Consider the following 16,566-nt stretch of genomic DNA (forward strand, 5'->3'; position numbering starts at 1 on the left):
GGTTCTAATGGAGCTTGCACGAGAAACAAGGACCTCAAAGCAAAGCAGTCAATGCAAGCACTTCAAGAGGTTTCAAGTCCTGGAACATGACTGAAATAGATGATACTGGCCACAAACAGAGTAAGAAGGGAAGGAAAAATGAAACAGAGACACAGCTGTGCACAAAAAAACAGCTAGAGATTAGTGCAGATGGAAGAGCGACCAAGCTGAGTTGGCCTGAAGCAGTGCAGATATCCAGAGCATCTTTGGTGAAGGCCATCAGAATGGAGTCAGTGGTAAGGAGCTCTGGGGGACTGTTATATACTACTGTATGAGAAGCCTGAGTTACCACTATTGGCACCAAAATCTATACAGCTACAAGCAAAGCAGGTTCCTAGCATGGTCCACGTGCTGAGAATGGACCAAAGAGTAATGTTATCGTATTTTCTCTTCAAAGATCATAGAATCATAGAATCCGTAAGGTTGGAAGGGGCCTCTGGAGATCATCTAGTCCAACCTCCCTGCTCAAGCAGGGTCACCTAGAGCATGTTAGATAGGGTTGCATCCAGGTGGGCCTTGAACATATCCAGAGAAGGAGACTCCACAACCTCTCCGGGAAACCTGGTCCAGTGATCTCTCTCTCTCATAGTGAAGAAATTCCAGGCAGAACTTCCTGTGCTTCAATTTCTGCCCATTGCCTCTTGTCCTGTCACATGGGACAACTGAAAAGAGTTTGTCCCTGTCCCCTTGACACCCTCCCTTCAGGTGCTTGTACACATTGATAAGATCCCCCCTCAGTCTTCTCTTCCCCAGGCTGAAGAGGCCCAGCTCTCGCAGCCGTTCCTCATAGGGCAGATGCTCCAGCCCTCTGATCATCTTCGTAGCCCTACGCTGGACTCTCTCCAGTAGCTCCGTGTCTCTCTCGTCCTGGGGAGCCCAGAACTGGACACAGTACTTGAGATGAGGCCTCCCCAGGGCTGAGCAGAGGGGCATGATCACCTCCCTCCACTTGCTGGCAATACTCTTCATAATGCACCCCAGGAGACCATTGGCCTTCTTGGCCACAAGGGCACATTGCTGGCTCATAGTCAGTTTGTCATCCACCATTGTTGTGTAGTCCCTCCTGCAGGTGTCAGGGTGGTTGAAGTCCCCCATGAGAACCAGGGCCTGTGATCGTGAGGCTACTTCCAGCTGCCTACAGAAGGCCTCATCAACTTTCTCTTCCTGGTCAGGTGGCCTGTAGCAGACACCCACAACAGTGTCCCCAGTGCTAGCCTGACCTTTGATCTTTACCCATAAGCTCTCAACTGCCTCCTCCTCCTCCACCCCTAGACAGAGCTCGATGCATTCCAGCTGCTCTCTCACACAAAGAGCAACTCCACCACCTCACCTCCCTGGCCTGCCTCTCCTACAAAGCACATATCCATCCATGGCAGCATTCCAGTCACGTGAGCTATCCCACCATGTCTCCGTGACTGCAATGAGATCATGGCCCTGCGACTGCACACAGATCTCCAGCTCCTCCTGTTTGTTCCCCATGCTGCGTGCATTGCTGTACAGGCATTTCAGAGAGGTGGCCATGCCTGCAGGTTTCCCAGGAAGAGTACTCAGGGGTCCCCCATAGCCATGTCCCAAATGCACATCCCCTGCTGCAGGCACCCATTGGAGGCCCCCCAGCCCAACTAGTGTTTTGTTGTCTGCCCTGTCTGTATGACAATCCCCTTCCCCCCTCCTACCTAGTTTAAAGCCCTCTTTACCAGGCTGGCCAACCTGTGTGCAAAGGCAAACATGCCCTGCTTGGTAAGGTGAACTCCATCTCTCCCCACCAGTTGTTGGTCTTCAAACCATTTTCCATGGTCATAAAATCCAAAACCCTGCTGCCAACACCAGCGGTGTAGCCAGCTGTTGATCTGGAGAATCTTCCCTACTCCTCCTCCCATGCCTCCCCCTAATTGGCAGGACCGATGAGAAGACCGCCTGGGCTCCCAGCCCCTTGACCACCATGCCCAAGGCCCTGAAGTCTTCTTTGATTGTTTCCAGTTTGTTCTCTGTATCGGTAGCACCCACGTGAAAGAGCAGCAGAGGGTAGTAGTCTGAGGAGCGGACAAGCCTTGGCAGCCTTTCAGACACATCTCGTATCCTCGGCCCCGGCAGGCAGCAAAACCTCTCTAGAGGAGGGGTCGGGTCGGCAGATAGGCACCTCTGTCCCCCTCAGCATGGAGTCACCCACTACAACCACTCATCGCCTCTTCTGAGTGGTCACGCAAGGCACAGGGTCAGACAGCTCAGTTGCTTCCCTTGAGGCCAGGTCCGGGTTCTCCTCATCCTGGAGTGCACCAAACCTGTTCTTCAACTGTAGCTCCAGGTCTACAGGAGGACTAGGGGCCTTTCTTCTTTTAGTTTGAGAAGCAACTAGCTCCGGCCTTCTTCGACAGTGCTGTGCTGTACTATTTCACTCTTCACAGAGTCCTCCAGCAACTCCCCTTCTGCAGGGAACTGGGACTCTGGGAGCAGTAAGGTCTCTGAGAACGCCCTGTCTATCTCCTGCTCGCTTTCTCGCATGTTTTGCAGCCTACTGACTTCGTCCCACAACTCTTCGACATGACAACACAAATCCTTAACAGCAGCACACCTCCTGCAGGAGGGCGGACCATCAGTCCAGGCCTTCTGGAGATGCTCCAAGCACTCCCTGCAGCCTGAGACCTGTAGGGCAGCATCTGCTACAAGAGGCTCTGTCTGGGTTGAAGCTTCCGACGCAGCTGATGCAGCAGTTCCCACAGCTACTGGCAAATGCTTTACGGCGCGTTACAACCATGTTAGCAAGAGTGGGCACACTACTAGCGCAGGAAAAAGAAAGATGTCCTCCTACACCTAGCTGCACAAACTGCTGCCTCTGTTCGCTGAACTCTCACAGGGGAGATTCATGTTATTGATGAACTGTGTAATTCAGCATGTCTTTAAACAGTCACTTAATAATGAAACATGAAGAATTTCTTAAGGAATTAGCAAGGGAATAAAATCTGCTAAAAATGCCTAGAAATCATTTTTCTTCTGTAAGTATCACTTGTGTCAAATGGCAAGCCAACCTGCATTTTCAGAAGGTGATCATTAAACAATTCAAGTTTCATGTCTGGCATCTAACTGAAATCAGACACCATAAAGATCAGTAGCCTTTCCTCTCCTCTTGAAGAGGACTGTACCTCCTGCTCAGTACACAGTAATAAAAAACATTGCCTTTGTTACAAGAGAAAAGCAGTAAAAAAATGCAAGAAGAAATTCAGAGATATTTGTTTCTCTGTATAAAAGTAAACAATCCAGTAATAGATAACGCTTGTTTTATAGGTTTCTGGTATGAAGCAATAACTTTCAAAATTATCCATTAACAGGAAAGCAAACAAGAATCCTGTCTCAATAGTACCTTTCTTTTCTATCTTTACACCAGTTTTATTTAGGAATGTAGAATTCTACACGGTGTCTGTGTGAATCACTAAAAATGTTTCAGCTCTCACCTGTCAATCAAAAAAGCTCAAGATTTATATTTATTCCAGTAGAATTTAGTATGAACATAATTACTTTAAGATATGTTTATCTACATGGTCTTTGCCATCACATAAGCTTGCTCCCTCTGTGGTAACAGAATGCAAGCTAGGTCTGCCCCAAAAATCAAGAACCTGCACAAGCATCCACCTGCCTGAAAGCACAGTGAGAACAAGAATGTCTTGAGAAGATATATGTAAAATGTTTGTAACTATTCTGAAATGAGATTTTTTGAATATAGAGTCATTAGTTCTTACGACAACAACAAGACTAGACTTAGATGATTTACTGGCTCAAAATAACTATGCCAAGATTTCATTCAATAATAGAAGATGAAAGGACACTGGGATATAAACCGTACCAAGTGAGGAGCAAATTTTTTTTTCCCCTAGCTTATCACAGATTTATTCAAGGAATAAGCCAAACTCTGGTAGTGTAATCTGTGAACTACTTTAAACACGCATGTTTAAAAAGGCTACAGAAAAAGAATCTTTCATGAACTGTTAAGGCTATGACACAATTCAACCAAAATTTTATTTTATTTTCATCTCTTCAAGAACCAGATTTTTTTTAAAAACAAGAAGAAAGGACTTACTGTTTAGCATCATCGTCTGCATCATCATCATCTTCTAAATGTGCCACATGTCCCCTAAGGAAATGAACAAGGTACTATGGCTGAGTGAATTTTATCACAAAGACTTTGGCTACTGTGAAAAATTCTGAGCTCAAGGGCTACTACCTCTTTTACAGAGTTTTATTGTCTGTAAGATTTTTATTCTTATTGTTTTTAAAAGCACAGCTGCAATCGAAACAACTAAGCCTCTCCCGTATCTTCTTGACATGTACAGGGACAAACAAGAACTTGTGACACATAAGAAATCTGTGCACAAACGAGACACACAAGAGGAAAAAAAGAACAGAATTACCGCTGATGCAGTTCTTCTTCAACTGATTTTAAGAGACTCCTTCAGCATTAAATAAAAAAATAAGAACAGAGTTAATTGCTGCACACAAACTTAATTATCAAAAGCCAGAGGCAAATGCTCCTGTGATTCTATCAGTAAATAATTCAAAGCATTTTAGCTGGCTTTCGGAACATATATTGACTATCTACATATGAACACAGGTGCATTTTTTAATCTGCACACTTTAATCTGAATTTGTTAATGTATTGCCATTAAGTGAAGTGGTCTTTGTTCCTTGCACTGCACAAGGACTGATTTAATTCAATTCAATTTAAAACAAAGCCATAATATCTAGAAAAATTACCATCATCATCCAAAGAACCACCAAACACCCCCCCTCCAAAAAAAAAAAAAAAAAAAAAAAAAAAAAAAAAACAGAACAGGTTATACTGACAACAGGATTGAATCAGTACTGGAATAAATTCCTTCTTCCCCAGTTAACTTCTTTAACATCAACTTCATTTTTGTGTCTTTGCTTAAAAACAGATTTCAACACAGCGTAAAGATGATAAAGTCCAAGCAAGGAGAAAGAGCAGGAGTAAGACAGGGATCAGAAACTTAAGGATTTCTGAAGGTATCAGTATTCATATTTCCCCTAAATAAGATGTCTACAAATATTATGTTCTATGCTTAGGTTTTCTCCATTTTTTTGCCCTTTAGCAATGCAAAGCTAGGCACCCTACTTTCAACATGCCTAGCTAGAAATGAAATTAAGAAGCTGGGTAGAAAGGAATAACAACAACACGAAAAATTATTTCACATGAGTAACACATTAAAATTATGACACCAACAAACATGAAGTTGAAGGACTTCTGAGACAGGTGCATTTTATTTTTTAAAGAATCTAAAAGTGAATGTTCCTAGTGTCCTACCATGTGAACAAGCGGTATATAAAGCAATGTCAAGTAGCAGCACTTGTAGTTCCTAGATGGAATAAGATTGTGCTCTGTGGGACCTACCATAGCAAACATTTTGCTAATAAGCAGTCTGAGATAACGACTCTTTTAGAAGAGAAAGCTCATAGCAGCGCAGAGGTAACATAGTCAACACAGCCTCAAATACTGAGAAGTCCTGTAACTCTGTATCACTGCCATTACTATTACAGTAGAAATAAATAGTGATTTTGCAACTGATGCAGACAAGCTTAACACATCAGTTTCAGCTAACATGTTTAACACACATTTGTGATTTTATATTAAAATAGATGTGGTGAATTAAAGACAGAAAATGCCATTGCTTACTCACTTATTTGCACCCAAGAAGTAGCCACCCTGAGGACCATGACCATATTCTAGCTGCAGATCCTACAAATACAAGAGAACAAATCTGTAAGGTGAGTATCGAACACATACCCTGTGTCATGCTGTCTCCCATCCTCTCTGCCATACCTTAGCCATGGAATGAGCTTGTTCCTCTGTCCCTCCTGGCCCCTAGCACTGCTCTCAGACCCATCACACTCAGAAATTTCCTCTCACTCAGCTTGCTGCACCGCTAATTCCTCTTGAAATTCTGAGATTAGTCCCTTCTTTGTACACACAGATCATTTGCTTAAAAAATAAAATAGTGAGTGGCAAGACAACAAAAAAAAATCAAAAATAAGAAAAGGACTTTGTGATTTCCCAAACCCCATCAAATTTATCACACTAGCTTTTATACAACCCAGCCATTCCTCACTGGCACATTGAAAGTATTCATCTGAGATGAGGACTTCCTCTGGCAAGGAGTCTGAAATGCCGTTAGCACATGAAGACCGTAAAGCAGAGAGGACACTAAAAGCCTTTCTGCAACTCTGGTTATACTAATCTATATTTTGAGGCAACTGTATATGGCTACTTTAACATAACCTTTTGTATCAAACAGAGAAATACAGTACTAACAGAACAGGCAGCAAAGTCACCTGCTCAAGTGATCACGATGTGCAAGTTGCTTGCACAGAAGTGGCAAAAGCCTAACACATTCCTATTCAAAAGATGCTGTATGACATATAAATTTAATGCATTAATGGGAATATAGAGAGGCTGTCTTGAAGCACCATCACACTAGCATCTGCCAGGAAAATATTACTGCAATTACAGGGTATTTGTTTCTTCAGTCAGATCACAACGGGAGAAATCAGTGCATGAACTTGTTCCCAAACTACTGGCTGTATCCACCATGAGAAGTTAGCTATTAATCACTTCAGTCAGTGATAAGTGAAGCTACACTGTTGCTTTCCAGGCAACATTGCAAAGGCCTCTTAATATCTGTAGAATAGGCCTCTTTTAGCTGTAGCCTGAATCAAAAACATGCCATCCTTCCCAGAAAAGATACCCAAATATAGAAGCTAAGAAAGCAGGAAGCTTGGATTAGATAACAGAGACTGCTCAGAGGTTTCTTCTCCCAAAGGGCATTTGCAAACATCAAGGGAAAGTCCCACTTGCCTGTCAAGCCTACAAGCTGACAAAACACAAGCCACCTCAGCTTGCAGTTGCAGGGCAATCACTTTAATAGAAAGCTGCTTTCTACTCAGCAAGTAGTTCCAGGTTTTGTTTCTTGTACCCTGAAGACCACTCTGTAAAGGCAATAGTTTTCACATGGGTGTTTCTACCACATCTCAGTAGCATCTGATTGCTTCAGTGACCTCTTGTATTTTCTCCAAGACAGGTGAGATAGTGGGAGTCTCTTTCCCTCAAGAAAAGCTGTCCTAAGCTCTCATTTTCAGACTCTTCACTACACCCATCATCTGTCACCTCCTCTAGCCAATTTGTTTTTGCTGGTCCTCACCATCAGTTCATGTTCTCCTGTCCAACACAAGGCTATACCGATTTAACTTTCTTTATCACAAACATTTATATTACTTCTAAACAATGTGAGAAACTTCTACCGAAGTCAAATGCAAGCACCAGTATATTTGTCATTCAGCTTTTAGACCAGAAAATAACATAACTGAAAACATAAGATGTCTCTAGACCTCTAAACAAAGAGGTTAAATAGGTTGTGTGAGTCCACGTGTAAGGACTAAGGACTGCAAGGCTGTTGGAAAAAAAAACACCCTAGAGTGTTACGGTGAAATCTGAGATTTTTACCTTAAGTGACAAATGTTTACCTACAAGTTCCAAAATCAGATTAAATAGGAGGAGGAAATAAAAGTCTTATGTTAGGCAGAGCCAAAATGTCTGTTCATTTTAATTTATACAATGTGCAGTGCATGACCGTATATACTGGACAGCAATGACAGGAATATTAACAAGAGAAAATAAGCAAACCTTCATAAAATGTAAAAAGCCTTCATCTGTCACCAGACCTTATAAGACTTACAGGCATTCTCTTTATGAAAATGACATCTGCCAGAGTTACTTATATTTAAATGCTTTAGAAGGACAAAACCTTTGTATTTATTCAGTTTACTGTTGTGCTGTCTACTAGCATTTGTTAGACTATGATTATAACAGGATACGTATATTTTTCTCTTCCTGCCCTTAACGTGCTTGTTAGCGTTCTTGCAAGCCTTTTTAACATTCCTGCTTTCACCCCCAAAGCGGATGTAATTCGTTGCTAGGGAAATTCATTTTCAGCGCGCTTGACAGATAAATGCTGACAGCAAGAGAGCCTTTCCAAAGTGCTGTGTATTTTTTCTTGTACCCTCAATTCCAAATATATCCAGCAATTATAATTTTATAAACCTTCAAGCTTTGTATTTGGCATACAAACAGAGGTAAGTGCTGCATGCATTCTGCAAAGCCTCCAGAGAGCTGTTATGCTTTATCAGAACAGCCAGTGTAATTAAAGTCAAACATAAATGTATTTCAACAAAACTAAAGTCTTATCAGGTATGGATTCCCCCGGAGAAGGACAGATGAGCATTAATTATTAAATGATGCAACCATCTGTTTAATAAAAGCTGCTACTTGTCTTGTATCCTTACAGTATCCCAACAACAGTATTAATCTCCACAAATATTTCATTTAATGCACATACAATATTGATTACCATTAGTTGACTGAAATTCGTTTTGGATCAGACAATACTAAAGCTGACTGACTGGACAGAAATCTTCCAAAAGAACCCCCGAGGTCTGTGATCGGTAGCAATGAGAAGAGTGTCAATAAGCTTGATATCAAATCAAAGATGCAGTCCCAAATTACTCTGCAGTCTAGCTCAAGTTACCGACAACCTCCTCCTGAGCTGCTAGATCTGTCTCCAAGTTACCACGCTCTCTGCTGACACCGATTGCTTAAAAACAGGGAATAATTATTGATTCCTCTCATCATTCTAGACATTATTATATGAAGAATTCCTGCAGAAAGGCCATTTGCAGCTTTCCGAGAAAGCAAGAGGCACATCAAATTAATCACTGACTGAAGAAATACGGAGATTGCTTAAAGCAAAGACAAAGACAAATTTGGGGATATGGCCATGCTATCAAACAAACTCCCAATCTACCGTATCTTCAGCATTTTAACTTCCAAAAGGTTATAATCATTTTCTGTAATATTTCACAAAGAACTGACTGTTACGTTAACTTTGACAGTCTGGCTTTCCTGATTAACAGATTTATTGCCTAGGGCTTAGCTGTACCAGAAATCCATTTTTGTGTGTTCACCGCCCTTCAAAAAACAAATCCGAATGTATACAGTGAACTAGTAATTCACAGTTACTTCCTACATTTACTATTCCTCAAACTTCAATCTAGTGATAAAACAAGATTATTTAGAGTGACAAAATTAAGACTTTAACTCCATCAACTGCTGGGGAAGTAATTCTGAATTTTAAAAGACTACACATCATCTTTGGAATATTAACATATATTGAATAAGAAGGTACAGACACATCTCTATTTCAGTAAAACGAATGAGTTATCAATTGCTACCACATTCCTCCATGCAGAAGGATGCTTATTTGAACAAGAGCCTAAAATTACTTAATACATACGCTGTACTTCAGTGACCTTACTTGTAACAAATTTAATTCTTGGATTTCTTTAGAGAGTGCCAATAGTTTAGCACATCCAAAATAGGAAATCCTATTTTATTAACATGACTGAATAAATCTTCAGTCAATCACCAGGAAGGAATCACGTGCATTACTGCTGCGCAGCTACAGTTCCCCTTCTTCCCTTGTTTGTACCGTGGTACAGTTTTGTCCTCATTCTGTTTATGAATGTTCACTTGGCACAAACTACATTGTTTCACATCCTTGTAACGGAGAGGAACACGACTTTCTAACTACCTATGGTAAGGCCTAGAATGCAACAAGCAACTGTACACAGCATTTTTAAAACTGTTTCCCAACAACAGAATTGGAAATTTCATTTTCCCACTTACTTTGGCCAAGGCAGAAAAACCCTCAAAGCTTACAGGGAAGGAAAAGAAATACCAAAAAGACACAACCCAGTAACCTGAATAAAGCAAGTAAGTCCTCCAGGCAAAGTTTTTCATCTGTGTCAGTCACTGCTTCTTACTTTGTATGTTCCTACTGGTACTTCAAATTCTCTGCCACAAATAATCAATTAACCTGGAATAGCCACTACAAACCCTGCATTCTTAAAACTAACTGTTGTCAAAGACTTCATGGCAAATGATTAAATCCAGAATATGTTTATGAGTCACAAAAATAGACATGACTAAAGCATTTAAACAGGTCCAAATGTATAAATGCATTTGGCAAATACAACAGTGCAGACTGAGTGGTGACTGTAAACCTCTTACTGCATTATTTGCTAAAGAAGCCCAAAATAAATGCTAAATTCATAGAACAACTGAAAACAATCTTAGGCTGGGAGCTGACATACCGAATTCAAGTTCTGCTCAACTCCTCTGCCCCCAATTTCTAAAAAGGTAGAATTCAATACTTTTCACTGTGTGTTGAATAAACCAGGCTGAATTAAGTCCAATACAGGAACAATTTCCCCCCCTATTGCAAAAACAAACCAACAGGCAATACCCCTCACATGACTGGCTATAGCGTTACCAGTCACCATGATGCAGACTAGGACCACGTGGGATGCATCCAAGGTGCTGAGAAAGCTGGCTGACATCACTGCAGAACCACTCTCTATCGTCTTTGAGAGGTTGCGGTGAATGGGGGAGGTCTCTGATAACTGGTAAAAGGCACATATTACACAAATCTGGAGGAAAAAAATAAAAAAAAAGGCAGGGCTGCTATTCAGAGAAACCTGAACAAGCTGGAAGAGGAGGCAACAAAACCACAGCCAACTGCAACAAAACCAACAGCCAACTGCAGAGTCTTGTACCTGGGACAGCAACTGCACGCACAAGGAGGGGCAAAGGACCAACTGGCTGGAGGACGTGTACGCAGAAGAGGGCTTTGAGACACGGAGTTGATTACGATTCAGCAGTGGGCACTTGTGGCACAGGTGGCAAACCACATAACCACATTATTGTGCTGCATTAGCGAGAGTGTAGCCAGCAGGTTGAGGGAAGGGATTCTCCCCCTACATTTGACACTTGTGAGACCACCTATGGATGCTGTATCCAGTCTGAGGCTTCCCAGGACAAGAGAACATTGATAAACTGGAGGGAATCCAGCAGAATACCACCAAGATAGTTAAAGGCCTGGAGAAAACGACCTCATAGGAAAAGCTGAGGGCGTTTCTGTAACCTGGAGAAGAAAAGGTTAAGGGCAGAAAATAATTGCTGTCTTCAGCTATACTCACTAGCCTAGACTACCTGGATTATCAAGACCAGAGATGTCCAGAGCTCCCTTCCCACCTAATTTTTTTTGATTCTATGATGATATTTACCATTTAAACAAAGTATACGGCAAAGTCTACTGCATATGAACTGGAATAATTTTTCAGCCAACTATGACAAGCCAACAAACTTGGGGCAAAAAAAAATTACATTATTTCAGCATGGGTCAGTACAACCTGAATTGGAGTATTTGTCTGTTCCTTTTGTTTAGAATCGGGTTGACAGTAGGGTCCATTTCTCAGAAACTGGGCTTCTGGGACCAGCAGCCAGATTCTCCTACAGATTTCCCTTGACAGATGCATCTCCCATACATACGACACAGTGCCTCAGGAAGATGGGATGCAGCTACACGTGTGGCAACAGCTCTGTAGACACTGGGTAAAATAGCCCTTGCTCCTAGCTCCTCTGCTCTACCCCATGCACCTCTCTCAACCACACTGATCCAGCTGTTTGCAAAGCTGCAGAGGAAACCTGAATGGGGAATGGATCTGGTTGAAAAACAATCCAAAAGAGTTATACACTTTTCTCTGCAGGACATTACGCACTTGAGACTATTTCTGAACATGTACTTATTAAAGTAAAAAAATGTTTTAACCGACAAAAGTTTGGTCCTACTCTGCCAGTTCATGTAGAGTGCTGAGACTTTCATCAGGGTGCTTGTCCCAGTACAGGAACAGTCATCCAGCCATTGGCCTTTCAGACACTTCAGCCAGCAACGACAGCATAAAACTTGAGATCTGTTCTAGAATAAGGGTGTACATATTTTCTGAGAAGATGATTTTGATTTAAACAGTTTACTGAACTCATGGCGAATGTAGTGCTCAGCCCATCTATTCACTGAGTCCACCCCGACACTGCTCTTAAAGTACCCAGAAGGGCAATGAAAATGTGCACGAAGCATTTGGTTGAGGCTGATGCTATGGGAAGTCTAATGCACAGCTAAGATGGAAGAGACTTTAGAAAGGAGCACACCTCTGCTGCTTTGGAGGCAGAGGGAGAAGGTCAGAAAACAGCTGCCAAAACACAGTGCAACAGCCAGAACAAGAACATGAGGAACCTTAAACAACAGAATGGACTATGTACAAGAAAACCTCAAACTACACAAAGCACTGGGTAAGTTGGTCAGGGCTGACTAGCTGCAGAAAAAAAAAATTATCTGGAAAAAGTGAAGTGCCTTGCACCTTGAGTAAATATTCTCTCTTGATTTGTTTAGTTAAGAAGCAAAGTTATACTTGTAACAGATTAAAGAGTAGTAGCATCTTCTCTGAATCTCTCTGCAAACAAAAACTGCACTGAATTTCCCCATTCTTTTGGCAGCTCTTGGTAGCTACATGTTGTTTGGAGAATCTTCCAAACAAGTGAAGCACTGTTGCCAAAGCAGAATTTCCCTCCTTGCTCACAGTGAGCACAGGGAGTTGTGAAGAACCCAGGGAAACACAAAGAAAGAAAGTGCTGTTAATCTACTTTAAAGGCTTTCTCATAACTGCAACAGTATTAATACTCTCAGTCACAGTCATTACTGAGAGAGTGGTAAAGAGCATAGGGCAAAAGAGATGGGGACAGGGAAGGTTCAGTTAGGAGGCATGCTCTCATTCACCTCAGACCCACAGGCACTAGACTAAAATGCTGAAAGCAACCTGAAAAAACACAAAACAAAAAAGCATCAGAAACTGGAGGAGGGAAAAAAACAACAAAACAAAGCCCAAAGCAGAGTGATTGCACAGGATGGAGCTGTTCCCACTACGTACAGAATCCTAAGCTTCTGACCTCAGAACAGCTTGTGAAATGTTTGCACGCCAAGCAGACCTACATGAAGTTACTCCCCAGACTGAGAAGACACAGCCTAAGCTCTCAGTAAGTACAGTATTGACAGAGTCAAGTCACACCAAGCCAAGGGGGGGGAACACAAAACAAACAAACAAACAAACAAACAAACAAAAAAAAAAAAAAACAAGAAATCTCCGAACAGTTTTTCATTCCCTCCCCTCTTCTCTGTGGCGCTAAATTTTACAGCTCACAAATCAAAGAACATTATTAAAACAATGCAGTTTATCTAGTACAGGATGTTTCTCAATTTTATCTCATTTTCCACAGTATATAAAGATGTCAAATTTTTAAAAACACTACTTTTCTAGCCACATAGCACCTAAAGAGCGAAGAAAAACGAAAGCTCACTTTCTACAGTAGTTTTTAAATTGCAGTGCACTGTAAAATACAGTAGCAACTGTATTTTTTTTACAAGTGCACTAAGAGAAAGTTTGGAAAATATATCAGAGTACAAATGATTCCAAAAGCCATTGAAAGTGCTTATGACTCCAACTTTTTGAATATTCTTCCTATTATTTGTATTACATGTTTACATTCATTCTGTAATATTCAGAGAATTCAGAGTTAAATTTATATAATTTTAAATGCCTTTCATGGGACTAATTAATAGAACTACTGAACAAAAACATGAAGAAAAACATCTCTTCTATTTCTGATCAACCCTCTCAAGAAACTATGTATTTTTAAGACAGTTAAATTAGAACAAGCCCCCCTCAATAAAAAAAAAAAAATGATTCAACTAAACATGAATGTGCACTAAATATTTTCAATATTAACATACTAAGAATTCTTTCCTGCTTTACAGAAATATATAGACAAATCCTGGCACTGAATGGCTCTAACACAGATGAAAACACTGGTACAACATCAGGACAGAACACAAGCTTTGAAGAAGGAAAATAAAGACAAACCCAACATTGACAAAGAAAAGCATAAGATGAAAAATACCAGGTTAGATCTTGCAGTGTAGTATATTTCTTCTGAATTGTCCAAAAAATCGCTACTGTCAGGCTGTTCATTAGATAGAGATCAAGAAACTTAAGTTATTTACATTGTGACTGAAAGGTAAGTACACATAAAGGGAAATTTTCTTGCTAAGAAAAAGAAAAAAAAAAGAGTTGTTAGTTGAAACTTAAACCATGTTAAAACAGTTCTGGGGTGAGGGGAAGTGTTTCAAAACACAGCTAAGGGAATGGAAAAAAAGGACCAAACCACTATCAAATTACACCAAAATAATGAATTATTGTTCATCAGCTGACCGGTGATAATTGGTGACATACCACCGCCAATAACTCACTATGCTGCAGTGGCCCAGTCCTTTGGCTGGTGCACTCATACCCTTAAGTAAATCAGCATAAGGTTTAAGCATGCCTTAGTAAGATAGAAGCAAAAGGGTCAGAAGAACTGCTTTAATAAAAAGGGAGCTGTATGGTTTGCAGTTGAGCAAGAGACAGGCATTTTTTGCTCCATTTCTGTTTGAAATAGTTTCTCTTTCCCAGAGCATTTAGATTATTACAAACTTCGTCTTCCGCTCAGGCTCTGCACTAGAACATCATTCTCTGAATAGCTCTCGCAAGCATGTGGCATGTCAATTTAAATTGTTCATTAAGTTCCAGATCTAACGATAAAATATGATTTTTCTCTGGTCTCTAGATCAAACACGCGCACTTACAAAATCATAGTTAGGCTTCCTTCTTGGCTGACAGCAGTTGTAACAATCAACACAACTCTTCTAATTCACTGTCTACAGCTAGCAGTATATTACAAAAACAGCTAGTGTCGATGCAGATATTTGGGGTAAACAGTTACCTTTGCTTATTGGAACTAGCTATCTTGCTCGCAGTGGCATTTTTATGTACATCACAGTAATTCTGTGACAGTCAAACTGATGTTTGTTTCATAAAAAGGCACTTTTTCCGTTCATATTTACACTGAAAACAAACTCAAATAATTATACTAGCACTACACAAAAATCTCTGCAACTTATCAGAAATACGATATTAATCTTTTAAAGATGAAATACAAAGTGTCCTAAAATAAGGAAATTTTTATTGTGAGAGGCCAAATCAGATCTGCAAGATTCATTCTTACACGGGCAGTGGAGCAGTTAATTTTCCACTTCAGAAAGATCCAAACATGCAGTTACAGATCTTTCTTATGGACAGGGAGACAAGGCAAGTTCTTTGGACAGGTTGGAAAGATACAAATTCCGACAGGAATATACAAAGAAAAGATTTTGTTATCTGAAAAATTAATCTGAATAATTTGAATCGTCTCTGCAGCAGCAAGAGCTTTGGAGATTCCGAAGTGCGAAGGTCCGGACAATGTTAATACATAATGGGGGGAAAAGCTCAACCCCTCTCCAAGGGCACCTGCCAAAGAAGTGCTTTCCAAAGCTGTGTTTTAATCCTTGCAGAAAAACCTCTCCTCTCAGCTTAGCAACACAGGCTGAAAGCGGACAATAAAAACACCTCTGTCCCACAAGGTTGTCTAGCTCGGTAATTGTTTGTACAGTCAGTGATGGACAAAATAAAAATGAATACCAGGAGGACTAACCAGAACAGTGTTTTTAAAACTTCAGCTTGTCCATTAAGATCTTTTTGCAATTATGATTTTATACATGAAATGAAATTTTTAAAGAACAAAAGTATGATACTGAACTATATGATGTTATCAAACATTTTATTTAAAATCCAAACAATGCAGTAGGGAAGCAAAGTCCAGATAACTTGAAATCACTCCAAAAAAATCATTGAGGTAACAGGTGAATTGATGGTAGAAACACTCACCTTTTACTATCATGTTCAATGAACATGATTATAATCAAGACCCCTAAACAATGCTATAAGCAGTTAAGTCAAGGGCTATACAGCACATCTGAAATTGCCAAGTAAGGCCTGTGTGTGATTAGGTAAGCTGTTTTCCTGTCTTGAACAGACACCAAAAACTGCAAACTACCTGTCCAGCCAGCTGCTGAGTAAGAGTGAGATTACATACAACCTCATCCACGCAGCGCTGTGGGCAGACTGCCAAAGGACAGGGCACTCTGAAGGAGAGCCACACAAGGAAATCTGCGCCAGAAATGGCATGCACATGGGGTTTGTAGAATATTGTAGAAAAAGTCCATTCCTAAAACCAACTTGAGGAGCAGAGCTGGTGTCCCTCCCACCTGATAACAAGTCGGTCTTTTCACCTTACCACCTGCCTTAGATAAGCAAAATATGGAAGCCTACAATAAGGAAGCAAAGGAGTGTCTTTCATCGGGAATGAGAAGGAACTGCCCAAGTGCACAAATGTGGAAAGCAACAGTTGCCATGGAAGAGAAGTTACAGCAACAGACAGCACAGACACCTTTTCCCCAACTGCTTGTGTTCTCATTCCCCTTGTACTGACAGATTAGTGGGACGAAAACAACAAAACAGTGGCAATACACCTTTAGAGAATATGGCAACTGCCAGCCTCAGGTGTGATGCAAAGATTCAAAGTGGGGCCACAGAAGACTGACTTGTGTGGTAAAGTAATAATCCCACAAAAATCCATTTCTTTAGCTCTGATATCAATCACTG

At 40.9% G+C, this 16,566-nt stretch overlaps 1 protein-coding gene across 13 annotated transcripts in view; it reads right to left on the minus strand.

The window, feature by feature from the left end:
- The window catches only part of MAP4K3 (mitogen-activated protein kinase kinase kinase kinase 3), an 84,199-nt gene that overhangs the window by 30,485 nt on the left and 37,148 nt on the right, over window positions 1-16,566 (minus strand). For 11 of the 13 annotated variants that reach the window (XR_009957845.1, XM_062571633.1, XM_062571631.1 and 8 more), the window contains 3 exons: window positions 5,727-5,785; window positions 4,443-4,481; window positions 4,112-4,165 (listed from right to left, as the gene is read on the minus strand). Coding sequence is in view for 12 of the 13 variants with exons in the window: in XM_062571633.1 (XP_062427617.1) it covers window positions 4,112-4,165; window positions 4,443-4,481; window positions 5,727-5,785 (152 nt within the window). In the remaining variant the exon portion in view is untranslated. The remainder of the gene's footprint in view (window positions 1-4,111; window positions 4,166-4,442; window positions 4,482-5,726; window positions 5,786-16,566) is intronic. The other 2 variants (XM_062571632.1, XM_062571635.1) reach the window with 2 other exon arrangements.

Source organism: Rhea pennata, chromosome 3 (assembly GCF_028389875.1).
Source record: "Rhea pennata isolate bPtePen1 chromosome 3, bPtePen1.pri, whole genome shotgun sequence".
In the NCBI taxonomy this organism is placed as follows: Eukaryota; Metazoa; Chordata; class Aves; order Rheiformes; family Rheidae; genus Rhea; species Rhea pennata.